Raw genomic sequence first — 23,744 nt, 5'->3', positions numbered from 1 at the left:
TGTGTTTGACATTTCTATTAGCAACACACAAAATAACCACATTCCACAAACAACCTGAATTTGTTAGGAGTCCAGATTTTCTCACATTCATCACAATGGCTGGTAAGTTCCTGTGACACCTCTCATGGAGTAGAGAGACACAGAAGAAACATTAAGCAACCCCAGTGTTTTTCGGATTTTTAAAAATGTGGAAAGGAACATATATTTGTGTGTACAGAGAGAAAAAAAAAAAAGACAGGAAATTAAAAAATAATAATAAAAAAAGGAAGCCTAAACTTGTTGAACTACCTGAGGACACAGACACAAAAATCCACATTAAGGGAAGTTTGGTTTCTATGCTGGTCACTCTCAGAAGAGGTCTGAAAGAAAAATCATTTTTATCAGCTCTCACGTTATTAGTCTGTGCTCAGTACTGGAGATGGCAACTTCTGCTTTTAGGTAAGCCAAGTTTTCTCAGTTTAACCCAATTTTTATAAAGAAGTTAAATTGAGAAACAAAGCAACCATTAATGCAAACATGCAATGAAAATGGTATTATGGAATCCATCTAAATATGCAAGAACTAGAAGGCACTAATACTGCATAAAAAAGAGTTGATACTCAGAACACTGAAAGAGTTGTGTGGCTTTCAATGAGCCTTACTACAGATGCAGGATGCTTCTAGATGCTCTAGTTCACATATCCAGCTTACTTCCCTTATCCCCTCTGCTTCTGGGGCAGGATCCTGATGCAGCTAAAGGAAGTTTGGCTGCCATCTGCATTGCAACAGAACACCCTCACAAGTGTGGCTTGCACTGTGATCCCCCTCTTGGCGTGGTATTATTGATTCACCTCCTCCAAAGGGAGGACAAAAAGATCTCTCTGTGGGTTCCTTCACCAAACTAGGCAACAGATACCACATTAACTTTCTTTCCACCCACAGACAACATCCAGGATCCCAAATCAGAACCGAGTTTTGTCTTGAACTTCCAACAACTGAAGGAGCATGCTCTTGGTAGGTCTAAAATCAAAGTCCTTCCATAGCCTTAAGGTGAGGATTTGTGCTGTAATTGAAAAGTCTGAGGTTTCATCAGATAAAAAACTGACTTGGCCTGGCATTGTGAAAAGCAGGAATCCCTATGTGGTGAGTAGGAATTCTGAAGACACCAAAGCTACACTGCAACTTCTGGCTTCCACAAGGGAATGAAGAAGGACATCTGCCCTACTCCAAACATTCAGCAACGTGACTGGGACAATTGCAGTGCTTTGAATTTGGATGGAGGAAGTGTTCTGGAGGGGAAGGCTGACAAAGGATGAGGATCTACCAACAGCATCCTGGTGTTTAGAACAGGTGTTTGCAAGGCTAGAAACTTGTGGCCAAGTTGAACTGCTACCAATTTACTTCATGCACTAGATCAGTCTGACTTTCAGGGCCTTGATTTTCACGTGGAGAGATGATGGATTCTTTTACCTTGTTAAAATTAACATGAAATATTTACACATAGTCAACACACATAATACAAGCATACAAACAAGAACATGGTGTGAAACCATGGCTATTTAGTTTAGTGAAGAGCAGTAAAGTGTATTCCCGATCTCCTACCCTAATCAGCCACTTTAGAATCAAAGTTTTACAGAGAAGACAACATAACTAGATAAGTTTTTCATTAAAGGAGGACATTATGATACCTGTAGCCACAATTACCCTCTCTAGCTGTCCAAGCACTATCACCTCTTCCTTTCAATTGTGAGTTCTTTGGAACCTGGAGTCTTTTTTCTCTAGGCAAATCTATAGCAAGTGGACTGAGATGCTGAGTAGCAGCAGCATGCCAACTTACATTATGCAAGGTAACAAAGTGCCTTGGCTCACAGAGAAAATGACAAGAAGATACACAGTTAATCATGCCTTAGTCACACTCATTTAGAGCTCAGCAAAAGCGCTGCAGGTGAGATAAGAAATTGCAGCTAAGCTTAACACAGGCAGACTCATGCAGGTGTGCAGTGTCCTGGGTTCTCCCCAGTCCTCCCTGCACACCGGGACCCCCAACACTGTCTTACAGAACAGGAACTCTCCATATCAATTAAATAAAGCAAATTGAAGACCTCAGGAATAGTGTGAGGAGGAAATCACAGGGAGTTTCTCGGAACTCTCAGCAGCAGAGAAGTTTCTTTTTAAACAGGGGGATACAACAGCTCCTATTTTAGGCACATTCATGAAACTCCCAAAAAAAAAAAAAAAAAACCCAACAAAAAACAAAACAACCCAAAGTCAGAAGCAATCCCTTAGACTAGAGGATGATAAGATCTTCATAGATTAAATCATGGGGGTTTTTTGGCCCATCTAGCAATAGCAGCTCGCTCTGATGACAACAAGAAAGTTTGTACATCCATCTTCGATTCAAAAATGAACAGATTTGGTTTATACTCCTCATGTTCACAGCCCAGTGCAAGGGCTACGCGTGTAAGGACTGTGCTCCTAAGGCACAGCGGTGGCATTTGGGTTAAGAAGGCCTTTGACGAGTATTTCAGCAGCAGTTAATGGTAATCATTTACTCGTACCACAAAAATCGCCCGCATCCCCACCCCAATTTTCCCGCTAACACAAGTTTGAAACAAACGGGGCACAGGAGCCTGCCGACAATAGGAAGGGGAGCTCCTGAGCGTGCGGATGGCCGATGCACGGCCCGGTACACGGCCCGGTACATAGCTCGATACACAGCTCTGGTTTGAGGCGCGGGTCGGAAGCCGCCGCCCGGCTGTGCCCGCCGCCCCGGGCAGGGCAGCGAGCGAGCGCCCGGGAACGCCCGTCCGGACAGGGAGCCACTGTCGCAGGGCTCGGGAAGGGCTGGCGGCCCCCGGGGCAGCTCCCCGGGCACGGCGGGACCCCCGGCTCTCCCAGATCCCGACCCCGCGACACGCCCGTCGGAATGCCGGGGAGCGGCGGCCGCGGCTGCCCCGCTCCCGCTGCCCCGGGCGGCGCGGAGACAGGGAGACAGGAAGAGAGGGAGAAAGGAAAGGGAATGAGTCGGGAAGGGTCCCCACCGCCCTCTCACAGCTTACCCAGGAGGGGCGAAAGGCACAGGAGCCAAGTCAGCAGCCACATGGGTGCCCCCACACGATCACTGCGCGGAGGCAGAAACCAAAAGCCGGCAGAGCCGTGCCCCCTGCCGGCGCAGCCCGGCTCTCCGAAACGCCGACGGCAGCTTCCGCTGGGAGGGCCCGAGGGCGCTTCTCCTGGGAACCCCGGGACCCTGAGGAAGAGGAGTTTCAGCCTCCCGTGCGCCCCGGGCGGTGTCGGATGCTGAGTATGACCTCGGAGTGCCAGCCAAGGGGCTTTGTGGGGCGTGGGGCGCAGCTCCAGGAAGTGCTGCCGCAGAAGTTGTCGTGTTGCTCGTACATCAGGGAGGTTCGGCTGTGGTAATTGAAAACCTGAAAGTAAATCAATTTATTGTGTTTGTGAGCTACGCAGATTAGGTGAAGAACGAATTTCAGCAGGCGGCACGCAGCCGCCCCCTCAGAAAATGATCACAGAATAGTTTTGTCAGTTCCAACCTCTCTGCCATGGGCAGGGACAGCTCCGGCTCCTAATACTCCCTGGAGCCTGGTGTTTGACCACCCTTGTGCTCCCAAAAATGTCCACTGTTCTCTTCGAGGGAATATCTCCTTTTGAGGGGTGGGCTCAAGGCTAAGCCTGGCCAGGCTCTCCTGTTCCACCCAAGGTGAGATTGATCTCTGGGGGAGGTGAGTGAAGGAAACGAAATAGAACAGAAACCGACTCTGACTTCTAGGGGTTTTCTTTGACTCCATCTGCTCAGCAGCCCATTCACAAAAACTCAAACACACTTAGATTCCCTTTCATGAATGGATGACTGGCCTCTTGACACCACTAAGTGGTTTTGAGGAAGAAGGGGAAAATCACAACAGTTTGGAAAACATAAGTACTTGGCATAAGTACTGAAAATTTGCTGCTCTGACAAATATTCCAGAGGCAGCTCTGAGTCAGGTTTCCTCTCATGGCAGTGAGTTGCTGTGAGTGGATGCTTCAACCTCCTTCACCTGCATCCCACTCTCAGTGTATTACCCTGGCTTTGAAGAGTCCGGGTGCAGAACTTACAGCCCCAAAGCATGCTCAGCTCCCAGCAGCTTGTCTGCCTGTCCTGGGGAACACCAGCACAGCACAGTGCCGTGAGAGAGGCTCTCACCATAGGTTTATCTCTCAGCTGGATTTCTCCCAGTATACCTGGCCCCCACATTCACTGATGAGCAGCTGTGTCAGACCATTCACCGCCCCTTTGAGAGACTCAGCTTTGCACTTCACACAACACAATCACAAAAAGAAATTGGCAGGCATGGATATCTCTAAGCAGAAGTCCTAGCTGAGTAAACAGTGAGGTTATTCCACCTCTGAGGAATTTTTTTTTGTCCCTTCATTTTCATACTGTAAGCTGCTCTGACTCATCACTGAAGGCTGCAGCGTGAGCTGGAGTGGCACTGCATCTTGAGCTGAGCAATACTGTCACATTCAGTTCTTACAAAAACAGGATAATACTGATCCCTTCTCCATAGCTGTGTTGGAATGCCCTGACATGTAACTCACAAATGGAGACAGGTCCATCCCATAAATTCCTTCTGCTCAGTGACAGAACCCACATGGAACATTTCTGTCCCTCAGGTACATTTTTCCCTCTGTTCTTAATCTCTGACAAGTGTCAAAGGGAGCCTCCTACCCTGTAAAGGCTCCGAGTCACAGTGTTTACACCAGAAATGTAACATGGCCATCTTCCTGCAGCACTCTCATGGCAGGAGCATGTTCTCTGCTGCTGACTCATCCTCTTCTCAGGTAAAATGTCCTCCCAAAATGCCGGAGGCTTTGGATTGAACCTTGTTGCTGGGAGGATGCTTGCACACTACAGCTTTCCTGTAGGTCATGAAATCTTTGAGGTTAGGAGAGAGAAATCTGAAGCAAACAGTTTCACTTTGAGACAGGTTATTTTAGGGTGGAAGGAACCACAGGAGGTCACCCACATGCACTTAAGGCAGGCCTGTGTTCTTCCTACTGAGCTGCTCCACGTTGTAGAAGCACTCAGGGGCTTCTGCAGGTTAGACAAACTGAGAGAGAAACTTGAACCTAGAGGCTGGTGCCCTCACCTAGGAACTTCTATTTGGTGATACATGGTAAGGATGCATTCTCCCTTATGCATACTTATACAGGCATACCAGGTGGAAGATCAGAAAGTGCTCAAAAAAGGCTCAGATGGCTGGTTTTCCTCCTTTTCTGACAGAGTACCCAAGCAGACTTGCCCTTCCTCAGCTGCCAGGACAATCTTTGATGTTTACTTCCTGCTCTGTCATTGCTGGGACACACTTCTGAAAGCAGGGAAGTCAAATTGCTTTTTGTTGAGATGAGAACTAATCCTGGTTCCTCTGTCAATCTTGGGAACAATACACAGGAGTCTGCATGCTTAGCACAGAGCCATAGTTTCTACTTCACAGACAAATGACAGAAAATGCAGGAGCTCTGAGACTAAGTATTCCAGCAGTAGCAGGGATCCAGAACTTAATGAACAATGAGCTAAGCTCTGGATGTATTTCATGCCCTTCTTTGAGTGCAAAGCTCTCTCCACAGGGAGAGGTTTTAAATAGCCGTCATTTGCTTAGCTAACACTTGTTTCCCCCAAGGTCTGGTGCTGCTAACCCAACTACATTGTTTCCAGTATCAAAAATTAGTTTTCCAGGCTAAATGAATTTTCCTGTGATCAGATTTCCTTGACCATTGGGTGTTTGCAGTGCTTATGTTCCTCTGCCAGCTGTTGCCTTGTGGGTGGGGACTCAACACTTTCAGCTGAGTTGGGCACTTTCAGCATTGGCTTGAATGTGCAGACAGCACATTTTTAAATTTTTCTTTTTAATTAAAAGAATATGTGCATAAAATCAAGTTTGTTTGCTTTCACTATCCTTGGCATTCTCAAGCAAATCACACTGTGCTTCATGACTGTGTGCTGTAAGGGAGTGTTAAAAGAAATCTGAAGTGATTTGTAAGTCTTTGCAATAGTGCTCCCATTGCCATCATAATCACTTCCATTGGGAAGCAAAATAAGTGGCGTTAAGTTTCTGAATTAATATAACTATAATTACTCTGTAATTAAGTTCACAAGCAATAAAAAGAAAACCCTTTATACCAAAATAGCTTTACTAGTATGATCATTTTAAGCACAGAGCAACTTGAGTGGCTTTTGCTGTTTGCATAAGGAATTGCCACGGTGTGCTGCTATAATAAAATAAAAAAAAAAAAATCCCAGGAATTAGTAAATCTGAGAATTCGGATTTAGTAGGCAATTTAAAAGACATTTCTTTTTAAAAAAACCACCAGTTTTGTGCATTTGCAAAATTGTTAAACAGCAGGATGTTGTTTAACAGCTCAGCAAATACACTAAATAAAACCAGATCTGCAAATCTTGGCCAAAGTTATGTTTAACTCTAGAGCTGTAATACTGGTGCCTGCTTTATATTACAAGTAATTTCAAAATTTCCATAGGACTTGGCAAAGAAGGAATGGGCCCATTGGAGTGCACAGGCTTTATCTTACAGTCTGAGAATTGTAAGATAATAAGATTAATCTGATGCTGGGGATGAAAAGATGAAGCATTGTCTGGAAGCCAGGAGATGGCTATTGGCATTGCAGTTTTCAATCTTGGAAAATTGATGTGGTTGACAAACTCAGGCACGTATTTGTGAGACACTGAGGACCTGCTTCTCTGACAATAAGCCAGCTTGATCCTGGAGGCAAGTATTTCAGGGTCAGAAGGTATCTCCATACGTATCTCTGGGAGGATGCAGTTGGAGTGGGGGGCAATAGTCCTCCAGGCCAGGCAGCTGAGGCTGCCTTACTTTCAGTGAAAACTGGAGAAATTTATCTCAGAAGATTTGGAAATAAGATGAACTTCTGCCTAAAACAGCCCCAAAGCCTTCAGCTGGAACAAACTGGGGTAAGGAAATCATTGCTATCACCAATACCTCTAAAGAAAAATACTCTCTGATGCTTTTTGAAATGTCTTTGGTTATCTTCCTGATCAGACTGAAGAAATTTCTTCATTTTATTGTTCAACTAAGCCACTGTAGGTTAGTACCTGGACAGGGAACTTTGCTCGTTACCCTTCCTGCCATTTAGCACAGCAAAGCTGCCTTGTCCAGCACGACAGACCAACACAAAGGATACAGGTGTGTCCTTACCTGAAAGTCCATCTCAGCCAGGGATGTGGGACCTCCACATCATCAATGTTGTGTTACACATCTGGGCGTGCACTTCTGCTTCTCCATCTGTATACATCAAAGTGGAAAAGTTTTTTATTCAAAGGTCTTTTTGAGGTATTTGAATGTTCATGATGCTGGTGCATTACTGAAGGGTGCCCCAACCCTAAAAAATGTAGTCTGGGCATGTTATGGTGATATGACCACCAGTTACATTTTAGCCTGCCTTTCCCTCACTTTTCAGATGTAATCCACTGTTTTCCCTTATTTAGACTGTTACAGGTATCTGACCAAAAGCAGAAATACAGGAAAGACAGCAATGCAGCAGGAAAATACGATGCAGGGCTGATATGAATCTTCCTGGCATGGACTCACTGTGAAGCCTTGTGATAAACCAGCATCCCTAATCAGAATTTGGCAGAAAGGCCTAGGTAGCAAGGATAAAGCGCTGTAACTCTATCGCTTGCTGGGATTGGTTTCACTGGCTGATTTCTGAAGTGAGAAGTTTCCCTTGAGGAAAGGGAGGTAGGGAGGAAAGGAAGGTCAACATCTCCTTTAATGAAATAGTCAGTGAAGCCTCTGCGTCAGATTTTGACTAATGGTTAAATAAGAGCAGAGGTAATTTCTCAAAATCCAAATTAGGTCATTTTCCCAAAAGTGCACAGGCTGATTGATCATTACAGAGTCAAGCTGATCATTAACCACAGCTGTTTTCCCCTGCACAATCCTTATACTTTTGTTGGCCGAACAGGAAGATGGTTGAAGATCCGAAGAGAAAACTGCTCATGGTTATTGCTCTCCTCTTGCTGCCCAGCTCAGCACAAACAGGTAAGAAAAACATAAGTGACTGGCAAGGGATTGAAGGTTTTACAGAGAAGGATCTGAATTCAATTCTCCCTAAACAAGCTGTATGTCAAGAGGTCCTGGCAATAACCTTGTTAGGTGCGGGGGAGAAAAAGTAGTGCAAGAATGGTCCTTTCTTCTCTTATTTTTGATTCAGTCACTCTCAGTGACTTAATTCCATTTACCTGATTTACAAGAACGATCCAGGTTTGCCCTGAAGTGTAAGGATGCAGAAAAGGGACCACTTGGCCTCTGGCAGTGGCATCTTTTTCACATTGCTTCAAAAGGTCAGCAAGTGTGATCTGCAGTAGCTGAGAGAAAAATAAACAAATGCCACACTTCCATTTCTTTCCTTAATCGTACTGTCAATGAGACTCCCTTAGTGATCACATCTACAGTCCCACATCACCTGCAGCTTCACTGCAGTGCACCTCCTGCCTTACCTTTACTCATGATCCCCCTCATCTTATGCCATTTCTCACGCACTGTGCTGGCACTGGAACCACTTTTGCTACTTAGACTGACTCATGGCCTACATTTTTTCCAAGCTGGTCTCTAAAAATATCTCTTTCTTCCTTGTCAGTGCACAGGAAGACCAAAATAAACAACAGTGAGGGATAGTCACATCCTTCTAGGGTAATCTGGATATTGAATCTCACCCCTTTGTGCTGACCTGTAGGCTGTGTTTTGTCTAACTGGTGTAAAGTATCTTCTGAGGGAAACTGGAAAGCTGGTTGTTTGATTTAAAAGTACATAAGTGAATAATTATTTTATAGTATATCAGATTCAAGTCCTCCTCCAGTCCAGAAAGGGAAGGTGCATGTATTGTCACTGCAGCAAGATGCCACTATGCCAGCTCTAAAAGTAACACTGCTAGTGACACATACTGCTGAACTTCTGTGCTTTTTGTCTAGCCTAAATTTGCTCAGGTGTTTTACTAGCTACAGGTCGGATGTTTATTTTTTTCTGCCTAGGACAAAGTTGCTTCCAGCAGCAACCTCTTCCTTCTCATAAAGCATTTTCATCAAGTAAATGACTCAGTTGTGAAATTATCAGTGACATATTTTTTCATCAGCATTCTCATACTTATTTCTGGATTTTTGATGCTATTGTCAGTTAGACTTGTACCTTCTACTAAGCCTACCAGAATTTGAACAGAAGTATCCCCATTCAGTGGTGACTACCTGTCAGCAACCATTTTTTTAAAGATCTGCCACCTCATAAATATACTTAGTACCTGGTGTAGGTGGCCAATTTGCTTAAAAAACGAGCAACATATCACTCACCTCATGGTAAAACAACTCTCAGAAGTCAAAGCTGGTATTATATCCATGGTTATTTTCCCAGACAGAACTGGTATTTCATCAAAGGACAGAAACAACTTTATCAGTTGGGTAAAGTTTCCAGATTTGTATCATTTTAATTTATGCTAGATACTTTTAATCTTTATCAACAGAAGTGAAATTGCTACCTTCATTTTCCTGTTGAATTAGAATAAGGGGTGTTTTTTTCCCATTGCACAGACCCAGACTAAATGTGCCACTCCCTCCCTCCTGTGCAGGGAATACAGACAGACTCTCAGAGCATCACTGCACAGACTTCCAGAGAGCCAGCCTTCTACGGGGCAGAAAACTTAAGGTCCAGTTTCTTCTGTTCACCTCCTTGAGCCCCAGCTGTGGAGAGCTGATTTCACCTGATGATGGCTTCAAGAACTGCAGCTTCAACAGCAGCCTGGAAACCAAAATCATCATCCATGGCTTCAGGTGAGAGAAAGAAGAGCACTGTGACTAAGTTTCCTCTGGTAAATTAAACACTGCGCGAGCATTCCCAAACACCAGGTGGGCTGGCGTGCAACTCTCCTGCTTGTGTGACCTTCTTGTCTCCCCAGCAGAATGGCTGCATGAAAAACAACTCCTAAGAGCAGAGACTGGGATTCTCAGCCCCAAACTGGACCCAGGAATTTTCTGGGAGGCTGTTGGTGGAAAATGCTGCTGACACCCCATATTACAGCACAATTTGAAGTCCTTTCATTTGTGACCAGTTGCCTTTTCTTGTGCTTCACACCCTTTGGAGCCTAAAAAAAAAGTTAGAAATTAGCATTTGATCCCTCCCTCCCTCCCTCCCTCTCTCCCTCCCTCCTCTTTTCAACATTTTTAGTTAAGAAGTCTTTTCTTTAAGATTCTTGTCCCATTAAATTGTCTTCTTGGATTTCATGCTCAATAGCCTGCATTAATAAGCCATTTAGAACCACAAGCAGACATATTATCCTTCTGTTCTTGAAAGTGTTGGGATTGGAGCTGGTTTGTTTTTGTTTTTGTTTTTGTTTTTTTTTTTTTTAACTGCCATCATTCTGCAAACTTTTGTGCCATTTTTCAGTCAGGTGTGACCATATAATATTTTTTGTTTTGAAGTGTGAATGCCTGAGTAGAAATTGAATAGAAAACCAGGATGAAACCACAGCAGATCCTGCAGGGTCTTTTCAGAAAACCAGCCTTTGAGCCTTCAAGTGAGATAGCACACTCTTCACCAGCTGGCATTAGGGGAACTGGGAAGAACAGAGCCTCCTTTGTTTGAGGAACAGCTAACATCCTTGTCTCTGGTGACTCCTCAGGGCTTTGGGTACCAAACCTTCCTGGATTGAAGGGCTTGTCCAAGCCATACTGCACACCAGCCAGGTGAATGTGGTCGCAGTAGACTGGGTTTATGGGTCTACAGGAGCCTATCCCTCCGCAGTGGAAAATGTCACACAGCTGGCCCTCGCCATCTCACAGTTCATCAGCAAGCTCCTGGTAAGCTACTGTGCATTTCCAGTGCAGGGAGCACGCCTGGGGAGCTGCTCCTAACCTGCTGTATCCAGGAGTTGGACAAGTGGATTTTTTTATTCCAGATTTTTCCTTTTTCCCTCTTTCAATTCAGGCTTGAGCATGCCACCATTTTTCTTCTTCCTTTGGAGTTTTGACATTTTCTGGAGTAAATCCCAGTTGTCAGCTGCCTCTCCGGTTCAGAACAAACCTAAAGTCTGCCTTGGGTCTTCTCAGATCCATATTCACTGGACACTCTTCTTCTTCTGCTGAGAAATTTTGTCCAGGAAGCTAGAGGGAGTGAGATTTGAGGCTATATTATATTTGCTCTGGGCTTCAGATAAACTTCCCACTATGTGGAAATATCCAGATATGTCCCGTTCTGTTCGTGCAAAGCACAGCTGAACAAGACTTCTGCAATCAGGGTGAAGAATCCTTGTGTTAACCAGCTAAATATAAACTCTAAATGAAATGTTTGCAGTGCTGACCAACCTGTTTAGGGCTGGGTTTGCATCCGTGCACCTGAAGAAAGGCCCTGAAAAACATGAAGTGCAATACCCATCATTTCCTTAAGTATTTGGTTTCCCACTGTACACCTCAAAAACAATCATACATTAGGAGAGTTATAGAGCTGCTGTGTGGGCTGGGACAGGGTATGTCACCTTTCTGCTACAGAAGCAGTAATTTGTATTACTGTCACCCTGCAGGCCCTGGGAGTCTCCAGGACATCTATCCACATCATTGGGGTAAGCCTCGGGGCACACGTCGGGGGCCTGGTGGGGCACTTCCACGGCGGTCGCCTGGGACGGATAACAGGTATCACCCCTCTGAGTCTATCAGCCCTCACCTGCCCTTCAGGAGAGAGAATGAAAGGGCAAGAAAGGGGGGGCATTCAGAGTGGTCTTTTAATTTCAAAAGGGCTCACTAGATCCAAGCTTATGGGCTTCTTCCTAGATTCTGACAGCGCCTTTCCAACATCAGGCCCCTCCATGCTGCCAAAAGACCACAAGTATTTGCAAAAAGGTCCTTCCACCTCTGCTACACTATTCAAACTGGTGCCAGCTTAGCAAAGTACAAGCCCTCATGACTAGTGAAAGCCCACAACACTCATAAGCTTTGCTTCCAAATTATAGCATGTACATGTGGTTCTTAGAATTTAAGCCCACAATGCAATTGTAGGGGGAGCAGCAGGAGCGAGCTGCTCTGCAAGAAAATGTGAGCTGAGAGCCAAGGGCACAGTAACATGGGCAGTGGCCTCACAGACAAGGGATACAGTCCTACTGTGTCTGGGCAAGAAGAGCAGAGCAGTCCAGTGACAGGAACCAGGGTCAGGCACAGTCCATTTGTAGTGATAAGGCAAGCCCAAGATCAAGCTGGGAAGTCAAGTCTGGACCAAGCAGGGCCAACAAGGCAAAGGCCAGGGCATGGCATCCCTACCACACAGCTCAGGCAAAGAACAAATGCAAGAGCCTGAGCCAATGTTGGGAGGATGCAGATGAGGCTCCTTGCTGTTCTCCCCCACAAGTTGGCTGTTCTCCCAGTAGGCTGGTCTAATGCCACCAAACTGTACCAAATCAGAGCTGACCTTAAACACAGTCAGACTCCTGAGTGTGAGGAAGAGGCTCCGCTAGGGGAATTGCAGAGCAAAATGGTTATAGGCTGATCCTGTCATTCAGAAGTTTTGATGCACTCAGGACCTGTTCAGCCTTTAGGTGTGAAGCATGAATAAAGTCACGGAATCATTCAGGTAAGAAGAAACTTTGGAAGGTCTCTAGTCTACACACCACCACCACCATCACCCCTCCTCAAAGCGGGGCTGCATTGTATGTCATAGCAGATTGCCAAGGGTTTTACTAAATTCTGGGTATCCCCATCAACAGAGATTCATTTTGATAGGAGAGGAATGCCACCTAAGAAGGAACAGACAAAGTCTCCAGCAGTGTGGCCTCAGCCCATGCTGGTCTGTCTCACAGAGGTATCCTCAGGAAGGATCCTCACTCCACTCTTGGCTGGGCAGTCCAGAGAAATGTTAGTTCAGTTTTCACAGCTACCCATGCTGCATGAAATACAGGCATTTCTTAACAGGAAGTGAATTTCACGTTGGGCCCTTGTTAAAGCTGTGAATCAAAGTTTACATTAGGAGAAAATTGGAGTAGCCTCTGTCCTGCACTAGAATTTTATGATCAGTGATGTCTTCAGATGAGCAGAAGCAGACACATTTCCATGAAACCATGGTAATTAACTTCAGAGTTAAGGACTCTTCCCCTTTATGTTGTCCACATGTAATAGAAGCTCTGTAGATTTTTTTATTCCATTTTTAACTCTGCTCGAATACAATCCCTTTTCTACATTCCTGTTTGTCCTGTGATTTCATAGGCACACTGGGCATTGCAGACTCCAGTTCAGATTTAGGAGACTGAAGACAGGTTGGGTTAGACCCAAGATATGCCTGATCTCTTCTGCCTCCTCACAAATTCCTCACACAGGAATTTTACTCCAGAGCCACAATTTGCTGAAGTGTATGTTCGTATTAGGTTTCTGCCTCCTCACTAAGAATTTTATGCCACACTAAATAACAGTTTTCAGTATCTTTTAAAGCTTTTAACTACAACTTGGTCTGTGGAAGTGGGTGGGGAACCTCTCAGATTTTTGTGCTTATCAAGATTAAAGAGCACTAAAGTCTTATTTTTAGCTTTTATTTACAGAAAGAACACAAAATAAGGCTTTTTCTTTCTTTTCCTCTCCCCTCACAAATGCCCATTTGTATATTGTTGATACTGCCTTCTCCATAGAGAATTAATGAGGCCAAGTCCAAAGCTGTGAAACCAGCCAGCTCCAAGGTTAATTGGCACATGGAGCAGACCTGCTTCCTAAACTGTTGTTGCCTGGGGAGTGAAAAAAAATGTCTTGTGAGGTTACTTTTCTATAAAACAAGAACAGGACAAAAGTCAGGAAAAAAAAATTAATCTGCTTCTTGGTGTTGCCAAGGACACTTTTCTGTGTTCCTTTGAGTCCACAGAAGTTGCTCTAGGAGCAAATTTTAGGCAAAAATGTAGGTGATTGCTAAAGACTCAATTTTATTGGTGGGGAAAGGGCTCAGAAGCCTCTTTGGTTTAAAATTGTTAGGTATTATGAAACTTCTGTAATTCCTGAGTTGGTTAATGCCTGGGGTGCTGAATTCACGAGGTGACTGCTGATCTGCAGTGACATTTCTCAGACTGTAGTGCTCATACACACGACAGTACAATTTGGGAAAGCATTAAAAAGTTTGATTCTCTTTCACCAAAACTCCAAGAGAGATTATGCACCCTCTCTGTTAGAGCTATTTAAGCCTTTACAGCATAAAACCTTTAGTTAAAACACTGCCAAAGGGTGCAGAACAGTGGGAACAATGCAAGGAAGCTGTAGTGGAAGTTGTCTCTAGCAGAAACTATTCTGGAGCTTAATTGCTGAGACCTGGGAATAATTTATTATATTTGCCTAGCACTATTTTTTTAAAGTCCTAGATAAAATAACTGGTCCAGAAATAAGAAAGAGAGGGGCTGAAGAGTACTTGTTGAGGTGTTTGATTTTGTTACAGCCCTGGATCCTGCAGGCCCTAAGTACACCAGAGCCAGCCTTGAGGAACGTCTGGATCCTGGGGATGCCCTCTTCGTGGAAGCCATTCATACTGATGCTGATAGTAAGCTGGCTTCCCTCTTCCACAGCCTGGCCTTGTGTTCCTCCTGGCATCGTTATTGATAAGGAGTCTGTAGGTCATTGTCCCTTTTTTTGCCAAACTACTATGAGGTCAAGTTCGCTCTGAGGAAATTTCTTGTTCAGAAAGGCTTTGATGATGAATTCATACCCCAGAGTGCTTCGAACAACAGACAGGTACAGGCGGAGATTGCTACAGCAGAGTGAGTTTATGCAGAATCAGCTCAGCACGACTTTTACTGCTTAAAGGGAATTTATAGGTCTAACCTCACTTTGTTTTTTCCTGCCTGATGTAAGAAAGGTGACACCCAGAGTGCTGTTGGAAAGTAACAGAGTTAAACCAACAGCTGGTGCAACAACAGAGTAACTTCTCTAAAGCACTGAGGATCCACATAGGCAGAACATCTGCTAAAGAATAATGTGGTGCCTTTGAGTCACACCTTTTGCCTGGAGACCATGAAAACCTCTACCAACACAACTCTCAATTATCCTTCATAATCCCACATTAAGGCTGTAGTCAGTTTAGCTCTCTTTTACATAGAACCAAGAACTAGAGTTGCTGAGCTGGTGGTTAAGACACAGTTTCCAGTCATTTTGATGGCAGGGCCTGGAGCATTTTCTGCTCCATGCATCAGACATGCACATGTAGAAGCAGGAAGTCTGGCCTTGATGTCTCCAGCATCAGGACTGGCTCCAGTACTACTAGTGCTCAACCAATTATTGGGACCTGTCATCAACATGTAGGGTAAAACCTACAGAAGAGCCAAGCCTGAGAATGAAGTGGCATTTCACCTCCTTTCAGATTTCGGGATCCGGATTCCTGTAGGCCACATCGATTATTTTGTCAATGGAGGCAAAGATCAGCCAGGATGCCCCCGATTCATCTCTGCAGGTAAGAGCACTCTCTGGCCATGCAGAGAGCTTTCACAGCCATTTAGCAGACTGGGAAAATGCTGCTTGGCAATCAGCTCTTGCTACAGCCATGGCAGTCAGCAAAGTGAGACAAACATATTCACAGCCCACATCTCTTCTCAGCAGTACAAGAAGCAGGTGAAATTAAAATCACATACTGATCAAGTGTCTTGGCAGCACTGCTATCAAGAGATGGGATTTCGGTGATGCTTCTCTGTGACACAAAACCCTAGCTTCAGCAGAGATGACACTTTCCTAGAAAGGCTCTTAGGTAGCACTAACAAAAGCTGCTTTTTGTTTTCATGCTGGAAGTTGTGTCTACTTAGAGAGAGAGTTTGTACAACTACTGTCCTTTCCTTCTAGAGAAGAGGACTTTCCACAGTAAACAGTGTGGACTCACTAACATTCAAATATGTTCTGTATGAGTCAGCTGCATTGAGGGCCAGCTTTCCTGAGATACCTATGGTACCTCATTTCCCATAGCTGGGCTTTCAGTGCAGGTGGGAGTCAAAGCTGCTGCACCCCCTTACAGAGAGCTTGATTGATGGCCTTATTGATGGGACATTGACAGGAACCTTACAGTCCTGTGGTCCCTCTCTTCCAAGAGACTCAGTCTGAGAGATAGATACACTTCTAACTTCCTGCAGAACTTTTCTTTCAGTGGGATCTGGGCTTGTAGCCACAGAAATGCCCAGCAAAATGTTATTAATGGGAAGGCGATCACTGCAGTAACAGTGTTCCTTCATTCCCAGTTCCTGGGAATGAGCAAAAAGCCTGAAGCTGACAGGAAGACTCATGGCTGCTTTTCTCTGGTTGATTTTTTCCTTGCAGGCTATAACTTCCTGATCTGTGATCACATGCGGGCCGTACATCTCTACATCAGTGCCTTGAGCTACCCCTGCCCCATCCTGGGGTTCCCCTGTGCAAGTCATCAAGATTTCCTAAACGGTCATTGCTTGGACTGTGCAAAACCCTTCCTGTCCTCCTGTCCCAGAATAGGTACAGTACCAGCATGAGACCTGCCCGTAGCAGATGACAATACATTCCTGATGGTGTCAGTGCAGAGCACAGGATGTAGCCCAGATTTCTCTGAGCAGGATTTGCTTTGGATCTGTTTGGGAAGAGTGACAAGATGTTTTGTTTTATGGCTTCTATAGATACATTATAAAAACTCATCTATTGACCAGGGTAGAAAATCTTGAACATTTCTGATCTTTAAACATTTCCTAGGGCCCAGATAAATGTTGAAAGAGAGTTTCCAGAATCCCCTGCCAGAATGAGTGGGCAATCAGCTCAAAAAAATGTCTTGTTTAAAGAAGCAGCTGGAAATCTTAGTTCAAGCCTGAAGTCCCAGTCTTCTACACTACTCAGTGTTGCTGAGTCACTTCCTTTTCATAAATTTCTCCAAAGATGAACTCTTTGGACTGGAAGAAGGTAATAGGTGCTTCTTTTAGGCTTCTGAAACTGGGCTGTGGCACAAGGAAAGGAAGTGTCCTCTGCTGCTATTTGCAGTGTGGTACCAGAGGAACATAAAGAGAGGCCTTTTATGGCATAGGTTCTCTCAGATCAGCCACCTCTCCCCCATCTCACCAAACCATTTTGCCAGCTATTCAACGTTGCAGGCCACGAGTTACGGTGGTTTCCTCATTTGACCAAGGAATTCATTTTCCCTGGTGTTTGCACTGTCATTTACATCTGCACTAAGTTTCCTGACTTGGTATTCTTTGGTCTTGCTCATTTTGCGTAGATGCAGCTGACAGCAAAGTTTGTTAGCAGAGGAATGAAAAGAAAGCCACCAAGAGGTTCTGTGGTGATGATTACCTGGGGTAGCCAGAGGAGGTTTTCTGAGGGAATGTTAAACTGTCAGACACCACAAACTTGTACTTGCTCTGATTTGCACTGGTATAAGAAAGGGACCTGTTCTCCAAGACAGGGGAGTCAGGCAGGGTGAAAAGGAGGTGACTGATAGATATTATATTTCTGTTATATTTCTTACTTATATTTCTGCTCTGTCATCCATGGCTTTCCCTGCACTGACTTTATTTCCCCCTGCAGGCCTGCTGGAGCAGGCGGGTGTCAACATGAGCAGGCTGCCCCAGGAAGTGAAAGTTTTTTTAATGACTAGTCCTTCAGCCCCGTTCTGTGGTAAGTAGCATGAGAGAAAAAGGATCCAGAGGGTGTTGGCCAGTGAGGCAAATCCTCTGAGGAGCCCAGGATGGATTACAGCACACTACCCCACCAGAGTCAGCTGCTGTGGGCCGTGGGTCTGAGAAACACCACTGAAGAGCAATAACCCTGCACATCTCCTCCATAAAGCCCTTTCCAACAGATTTGTTAGTGTGGGCACAGCCCTGAACTAACACAGCCACACGTGTTTCAGGGCTGAAGTACAGGGGATTGAAAATGCCTGTCTGTTCACACTGGGCTGTGCAGACAGGCTCCCTGTGCCTCACATAGCACAGAGATTTGATTCTTTCTTATGTCTGTTCAATCTTTTCTGCTGGTGGGGACAGTGAATGAGTGCTAGAGCCCCTCTTTTGTCATGGGCAGGTCCTACAGATAGTACATGTCCTCACACCCTCATTCTTTGCTTCTTGCTCAGTCCACCACAGCCTGGTTGAGTTCCAGTTGCAGAAGAAAAGAAACAGAGTCACCAGCATTGAGATCAGTTTCAGCAGCAACAGCACCAAGGACACAGCAAAGATCACCATGTGAGTGACAGTGCATGCTTCTGGCCTGCTTTTTCCCAGCTCCATGAGTAAGGATGTTTATCCTAGTCCAGAAAAAGAACAACAACAGTGTATTTCCCTGTGTGATGAACCACAACCTTGTTTCTTGAGTCCCACCACATTTTCCTTAAATGCCTTCAAGAATCAGGCATGTGCTACCATTACTCAGTAACCCTGTCTGGGTCCATGTCTTTCCCAAGTGCACAAAGCATTAGGAACACCCTAGGAGCCCCTGATTTGCATAGTTTTGTGTGGCTATGCCAGTTCCTTTTCCACACCATACCCTGACCTGGCTGACCTGGCTCCACTTCAAACTGCAATCACTGTCAGAGAGAACAGCCCTGCTCTGGCAGACAGGGGGGGCTTACAGCAGGACCCCAATCCACCGGAGACTCCGGAGGGATGGGCTTGGTGGCTTAGACATTTCTCTTGATGCCCAAGAGGGGCAAAGAGGAGACAAGTGCACCTCAGCATAGTCAGAAATGTGTTAGTACTTGTTGCCTCTGCAGTAACGCAGCAATGCTCTCACTCCCATGGCAGGCAAAAGCAAGGGGTAGGGGACCAAGGCACACTGTATAGACAGAAAGATGCCTCTTGAAAGCACCACCCTCCACCACAATGTGTCTGATTAAAAGATCAGACTCCTCAGCTTCTACAGCTCTTGCCACCAGGGGATTTCCCCACAAGTTCCCCAGTCTTCCTCACTTCTTCCTACCCCCTGCCCATTGCTCTGGACTGGGAACCACAATGCAGCTAACACATGATGCTGGCTGCCTCAGGAAGCAGGAAAGCAGCCTGCTAAAGAGTCCCAGTTAGCTCTCCTGGGATCACAGGGGTTCCAGTGCTGGCTCCCACACAGTCCTTACTGCTAAGCCAAAATACTGTGCCCTGGAGCTAATTGTGTTGCTGATTCAGTCGTGGGCACCAGGAGGTAGGGGGCAGAAATGGGGAAGGGGAAGCCAGACTCTAGGGTACTTTCCAGAGTGACGTAGATGCTTGGTCACAGATTTCCAGCCAGGCACCACAATTTGAGTTTGTACTCCAGCCTGGTGGAGCTCAGTCTGTTCAACTATTCCTGGTTTGAAATCCGAATCTGCCTTTTCCACGGATGCAGGAGGGAAGAAATAGTAATGCCCAGGTCAGACCAGGACCCGTGTGGCGCTTCCACTGGCATTTGTCGGACACTAGGTTTGGTGGGAGTCCAGCAGGAGGCATGTGAGCGCTGGAGGGAAAGGAAGTGAGCCAGGCAGGCAATCCCGAGGCTTTGCTGTACCCTCCGCTTTTAATGAGACAGTGGAGTTAGAGCAGGGTAACCGAGCCAGAGATGCCCTGCGGGGGGGAGCAGCAGCTGTGTTTCTTTTAAATGCCTTTCTTAGAAGCTCAAGGCTAAACTGAAACATTTGCTTACAGCAATAAACCTACAGATCTGACAGTATAAAATTGAAGATGTCCATTTTATTTCCCACTAGTAGTAAAGGAGAATTTTCCCTGCTGTAGGCAAAGCTCAGCCTTCCAGTGCAGTCAAGTTCAGAGTATCAAATGGGCATCTAAATATAGATCCTCACATCACAGTTGAGACACTGATCGATCAGTGACTTATCTCAGATGATCTGTCATGTATATCATCCTGCAGTTTCCCAGAAGTGCAGAAGGACTTACTTGGGAGTGTTCAGCTAGTCTCAGATCTTCAGCAAAGGACTTACATGGTTTTGTCAAACTGCCCTTCTCGTCTCCTTTCCCAAATATCCATTCCAATCTTACTGCTCCCCACATGTTGCTCAGAATGCCCCAAGAGACATGTCCCCAAGCTTCAGTAGCTGATATGGGGCTGATGAGTGAGGAGTTTGTTACACAGGACACTTCCCAGCTGCACTGCTGTGTGCTTACACATCATGTGACGTCATCCCCTATATCCAAGAAAACATACCTCTGAAGCCAGCCAAGTCTCATAAATCCATCCAAATGTTGTGCAGGATTAGACCAAGTGTCAGTCCCAGGAGTGGCTCTTTCAACGTGGTTAGCTGTACTGTGTTCTCTGTCCATGGACAGCATGCCATAGAGAGATGGCCTCCATTCACTATCCATTATTCACTTTTATAACCACCATTTTGCCATGCTTCTTATTTTTAGCAGCTTCAAGCCAGACACAGACACACAAAATCTAGCAACTACTGCTGCAGTCTAAGGGAGGGAATAGGTGTGCTGGTGTGGGTTGGCTGCTGTGAGTGCTGCTGTCAGCCCGTGCCTGAGAGTCACTTTGGTTAGCAGAATTGCAGGCTCTTCCTGACACTTTTGGAACCTCTCCCCTTTCCCTGCCATCATGTTTCTGATCAGACAGTCACCCAGGTGCTTCTGGGACCGTGCCAAGCCAGCTGCACACGTCATTCTTCATGAGCACAAGGAAATCAATTATCTCCATGCTCTAGGAGGTGCCAAATAGATGAAGTGCAAGGCCCCCTGGATGGACTCCATAGAAGGGACTTGAAATACCTGGGCAGCACAGATCTGTGGCACACAATTCACTGGGCTCTGATCATTGGCTCATTACCAAACCTCTGTCATTTCTCAGTTCACATTACCTGGGTAAGAGCACAGGGATGGACAGAGGTCCCTCTATCCAAACATCCCACCTTCAATGAGATCAAAAGCAAGTAGCTACAGAAGAGTGTAAAAAAAATCTCTTTATAAGCATGTAGCAATACTTCCCCAAAGAGTTTCCCTGTATCTAGTTACATCTCAGGGACTTTCAGAGCCAAAGATGAGATCATTATCCTTACTAGCTTTTGTACTCCACAAACCTGTCCAGCCCCCCTCCCTTGACTTGTACAGTCGTATAAACTTCCAGGCATTCACAACATCCCAAAGCAAGGATTTTAACAGCTTGAAAGGAGTGGTACTCTGTGCAGTGGGCATTCTTTTTGAGCCTGACACCTCCTAGCTTTTGTTGAGGACCCCAGTTTGTGTACTGATCCCCATCCATGCCACTCACCATTTCACAGATGTTGACTTATCTACTACTTTCCTGTTATATTATCTCCTTGAGCCAGGTCTTATGAGCTCTCAGAGAAATATAACACACCCGAGCCAGCCCAGCTACCTCAATGGCATAAAATCAGCAGGATGGCTTCTGAGGTAGTGTTGGAAACATAAAGTTTTAACAAAAGGCTAAATAACAAAGCTCTTTACAGAGAAAAACTTAAGTTAGGGGTAAAAGGCTCTTGCTCTTCGTAAAAACACCCCACAGAAGTGATTCATTCTTTTGTTCTCTTCTTTTTCTAGTAAATTGCTTAGGGGAGACTTTTTTGCCTCTGTCCAATTGAGTATCCTTAAGTTTGAGGTGAAGTCCCTAAAGTCTTATGAAGTGTCTTTGTACCAAATTGAGTGAAGAAACTTCTAAGCTTTTTTTCCTTTTTAAGGAGACAAAAGATAATTTAGCCACTCCATCAACAAGAAACACATTCCTACACTTACCTCTCTGTGGCAAGCTGAGCAGTATTTCAATCCATATGCATCAGTAAGAAGAGTTGGTGATGGAAGGAAGGCTATTTATACAGCAATATTCCTGAATACAGAGATAAAACACGGAGAGACAGTCTGTAAGACGCTCATGCAATGCCTTGTTTTGACAGACGAGTCTTCTCACTCCATTTTGTTATGTGAAGGCTTCACAATAGTACTGCAGATTCCTCCAGTGTTTCCATGGATCTGCGCGTGGACTGTATCTCCAGGTTGACTGAGCACATTCCTGACGTCTCTCATCCTGCCTTGCAGACCCAAGGACCAGGAGACAGGCAAAAGGCTGCTGGCCCACCGAGTTCCCCTCTGCCAGATAAACAGCGTGACCCTGAAGTATATCCCCAAGAATCTTTTTTGGAGCAAGGATGAGCCATCCATTGTTGGCAAGCTCTGTGTAGCACCACTGCCTCTCAATAGCCGGTAAGCCTCAGGAATGTCGTACTGGGATGCACTGAGCCTATGGACTCAGACTGTGGTTTGAAGCAGTGTGTTTTTCCTCCTGTTTAGGGAAACACTTACAGAGGTCTTTTCCACCACCTCTGTGACCCTCTGTAACTCATTTTGTATTTGTGAAAGAGAAAAGCTACAAATGTGGTTTTGTAGTTTTCTAAAATTCTTCCCCCAGGATAAAAGTGTTGTGCCATGGAAAGTATAGGGCTGCAACTCACATCACCTTGAAGATACTTAAGTCACAGACCATAGCTAAAGCTTGTACTAACTAGAATTTATTCTTTTGTCCTTGTTTGCCCTCTCCATCTTCCCCTGTCTACAATGGGCCCCCATCTAAAACATGACAGATGAGCATTTTTCAGGATGAGACAACAGAAGACCAATAATATATTTCTGTGTCTTATACAGCATGGTTTATAAAGCACTAAGGCTATAGACAACCATTTTGGCATTTTCTCGGTCAGACATGGTAGAGTACATACCTTTAGCCATAGTTACCTTTCCCAGAGTAAAAGCAGCCAAGTCCTTCTCATTCTGAGAGAGATAATTGTCTTCTCCATAATACAATATTCTTGACAGGAGTTTTGCAGATCCAGAGTTCTTGCAGGCAGACAAAACAGCTGGGTTTATACTGACAAATTAAACTGTCCATCACATTGCTTCTGAAATACTGGCTCAAGGCTGAAGCAAGCTAGTGAATATATCAAAGCAGGTTCAAATTCTGTTTTGATGGACAGTAAGGAGGCTGAAGTTCTAGGCAGTAAAAATATATCCAGTAGACCCAGATAGGGGAAGAAAAAAGGCAATTCTATAGAAATACCAGGTAGTCCCTTGAGTATAAGGACTACTCCTTACTAGCATGTTTGCACTCCAGAGTTGGGATGGATGTGTTTTTATCACTTATGAATGGGACAGCAAGGCACATTGCCTGCAAGAGGTGCTAACCTGCACCCCTGGAAGCACTGGACTTGGCTTTGATACAGATAGCAAGCTGTAGAGTTGCACAGGCTCACAACTGTGCTCCTGTCTCTATGCTGGGAGCACTCAGAGCAGCAGTGCTGCTGCACAGGTCAAGGGAAAGGTGAAGGACACAAGCCCAAGCATGTCCTTCCAGCCAGTTTATCCCAGCCGGGGCACAGCACCCCATTCCCTATCCCTTGCAAAGCAGTGCAGGGTCCAGCACTTTGCTTGCTTTTGTGTTAGGAAAGCCACCTGCACGTGCCAATGCCCAGTCTGTCATCTCTGTTCTCTTCCCACAGCAGGACTATGTCATGCCTGCCCTGGAGCCTCACCCTCCCCAGCAAAACAGACATCTCGTATGACCTGCCTGCTGCTTGTGCCTAGCTCTGCCTTCAGGATACACAGGACCAGAAAGGAGTCCTAAACATATTGCTGCTCTCTTCTCTCAGATAATACTTTCACCACAAAACTGGATGGGTTTTTTACTCCCTGCAAAAAGGACAAGATGTAAAGGAAAAGAAGTGCATGGCAGATTGACAAATACAAGGTTAAGTAGTTACAGCAAAATCTTCCAGTTAAAAGACTGGATTGACACTTTTGTCTCACAGGTT

At 45.3% G+C, this 23,744-nt stretch overlaps 2 protein-coding genes across 6 annotated transcripts in view; one reads left to right on the top strand and one right to left on the bottom strand.

Moving 5' to 3' along the window:
* CD58 (CD58 molecule) overlaps positions 1 to 9,626 on the bottom strand; it is a 26,865-nt gene extending 17,239 nt beyond the window's left edge. For 4 of the 5 annotated variants that reach the window (XM_041411015.1, XM_041411017.1, XM_041411013.1 and 1 more), the window contains exons 1-3: positions 8,255 to 8,502; positions 7,209 to 7,295; positions 3,039 to 3,407 (exon numbers count right to left, since the gene is read on the bottom strand). In XM_041411015.1, the coding sequence (XP_041266949.1) occupies positions 3,039 to 3,081 (43 nt within the window). In that variant the 5' untranslated portion in view covers positions 3,082 to 3,407; positions 7,209 to 7,295; positions 8,255 to 8,502. Of the gene's footprint in view, positions 1 to 3,038; positions 3,408 to 7,208; positions 7,296 to 8,254; positions 8,503 to 9,355 lie in introns of those variants that run through there. The other variant, XM_041411014.1, reaches the window with a different exon arrangement.
* On the top strand, positions 7,979 to 23,744 carry PLA1A (phospholipase A1 member A). The gene is made up of 11 exons (XM_041411018.1): positions 7,979 to 8,054; positions 9,631 to 9,832; positions 10,681 to 10,858; positions 11,578 to 11,686; positions 14,451 to 14,552; positions 15,369 to 15,458; positions 16,310 to 16,477; positions 17,534 to 17,623; positions 18,081 to 18,189; positions 21,979 to 22,143; positions 23,433 to 23,744. Exons 1-11 carry the CDS (start codon positions 7,982 to 7,984, stop codon positions 23,515 to 23,517), a joined length of 1,371 nt encoding a protein of 456 aa, XP_041266952.1. The 5' UTR covers positions 7,979 to 7,981; the 3' UTR covers positions 23,518 to 23,744.

Source organism: Onychostruthus taczanowskii, unplaced genomic scaffold (assembly GCF_017590055.1).
Source record: "Onychostruthus taczanowskii isolate IOZ18803 unplaced genomic scaffold, ASM1759005v1 scaffold34, whole genome shotgun sequence".
Lineage (NCBI taxonomy): Eukaryota > Metazoa > Chordata > Aves > Passeriformes > Passeridae > Onychostruthus > Onychostruthus taczanowskii.
The sequence above is the reverse complement of the archived record's forward strand: the minus strand, read 5'-3'. Positions and strand labels throughout refer to the sequence as shown.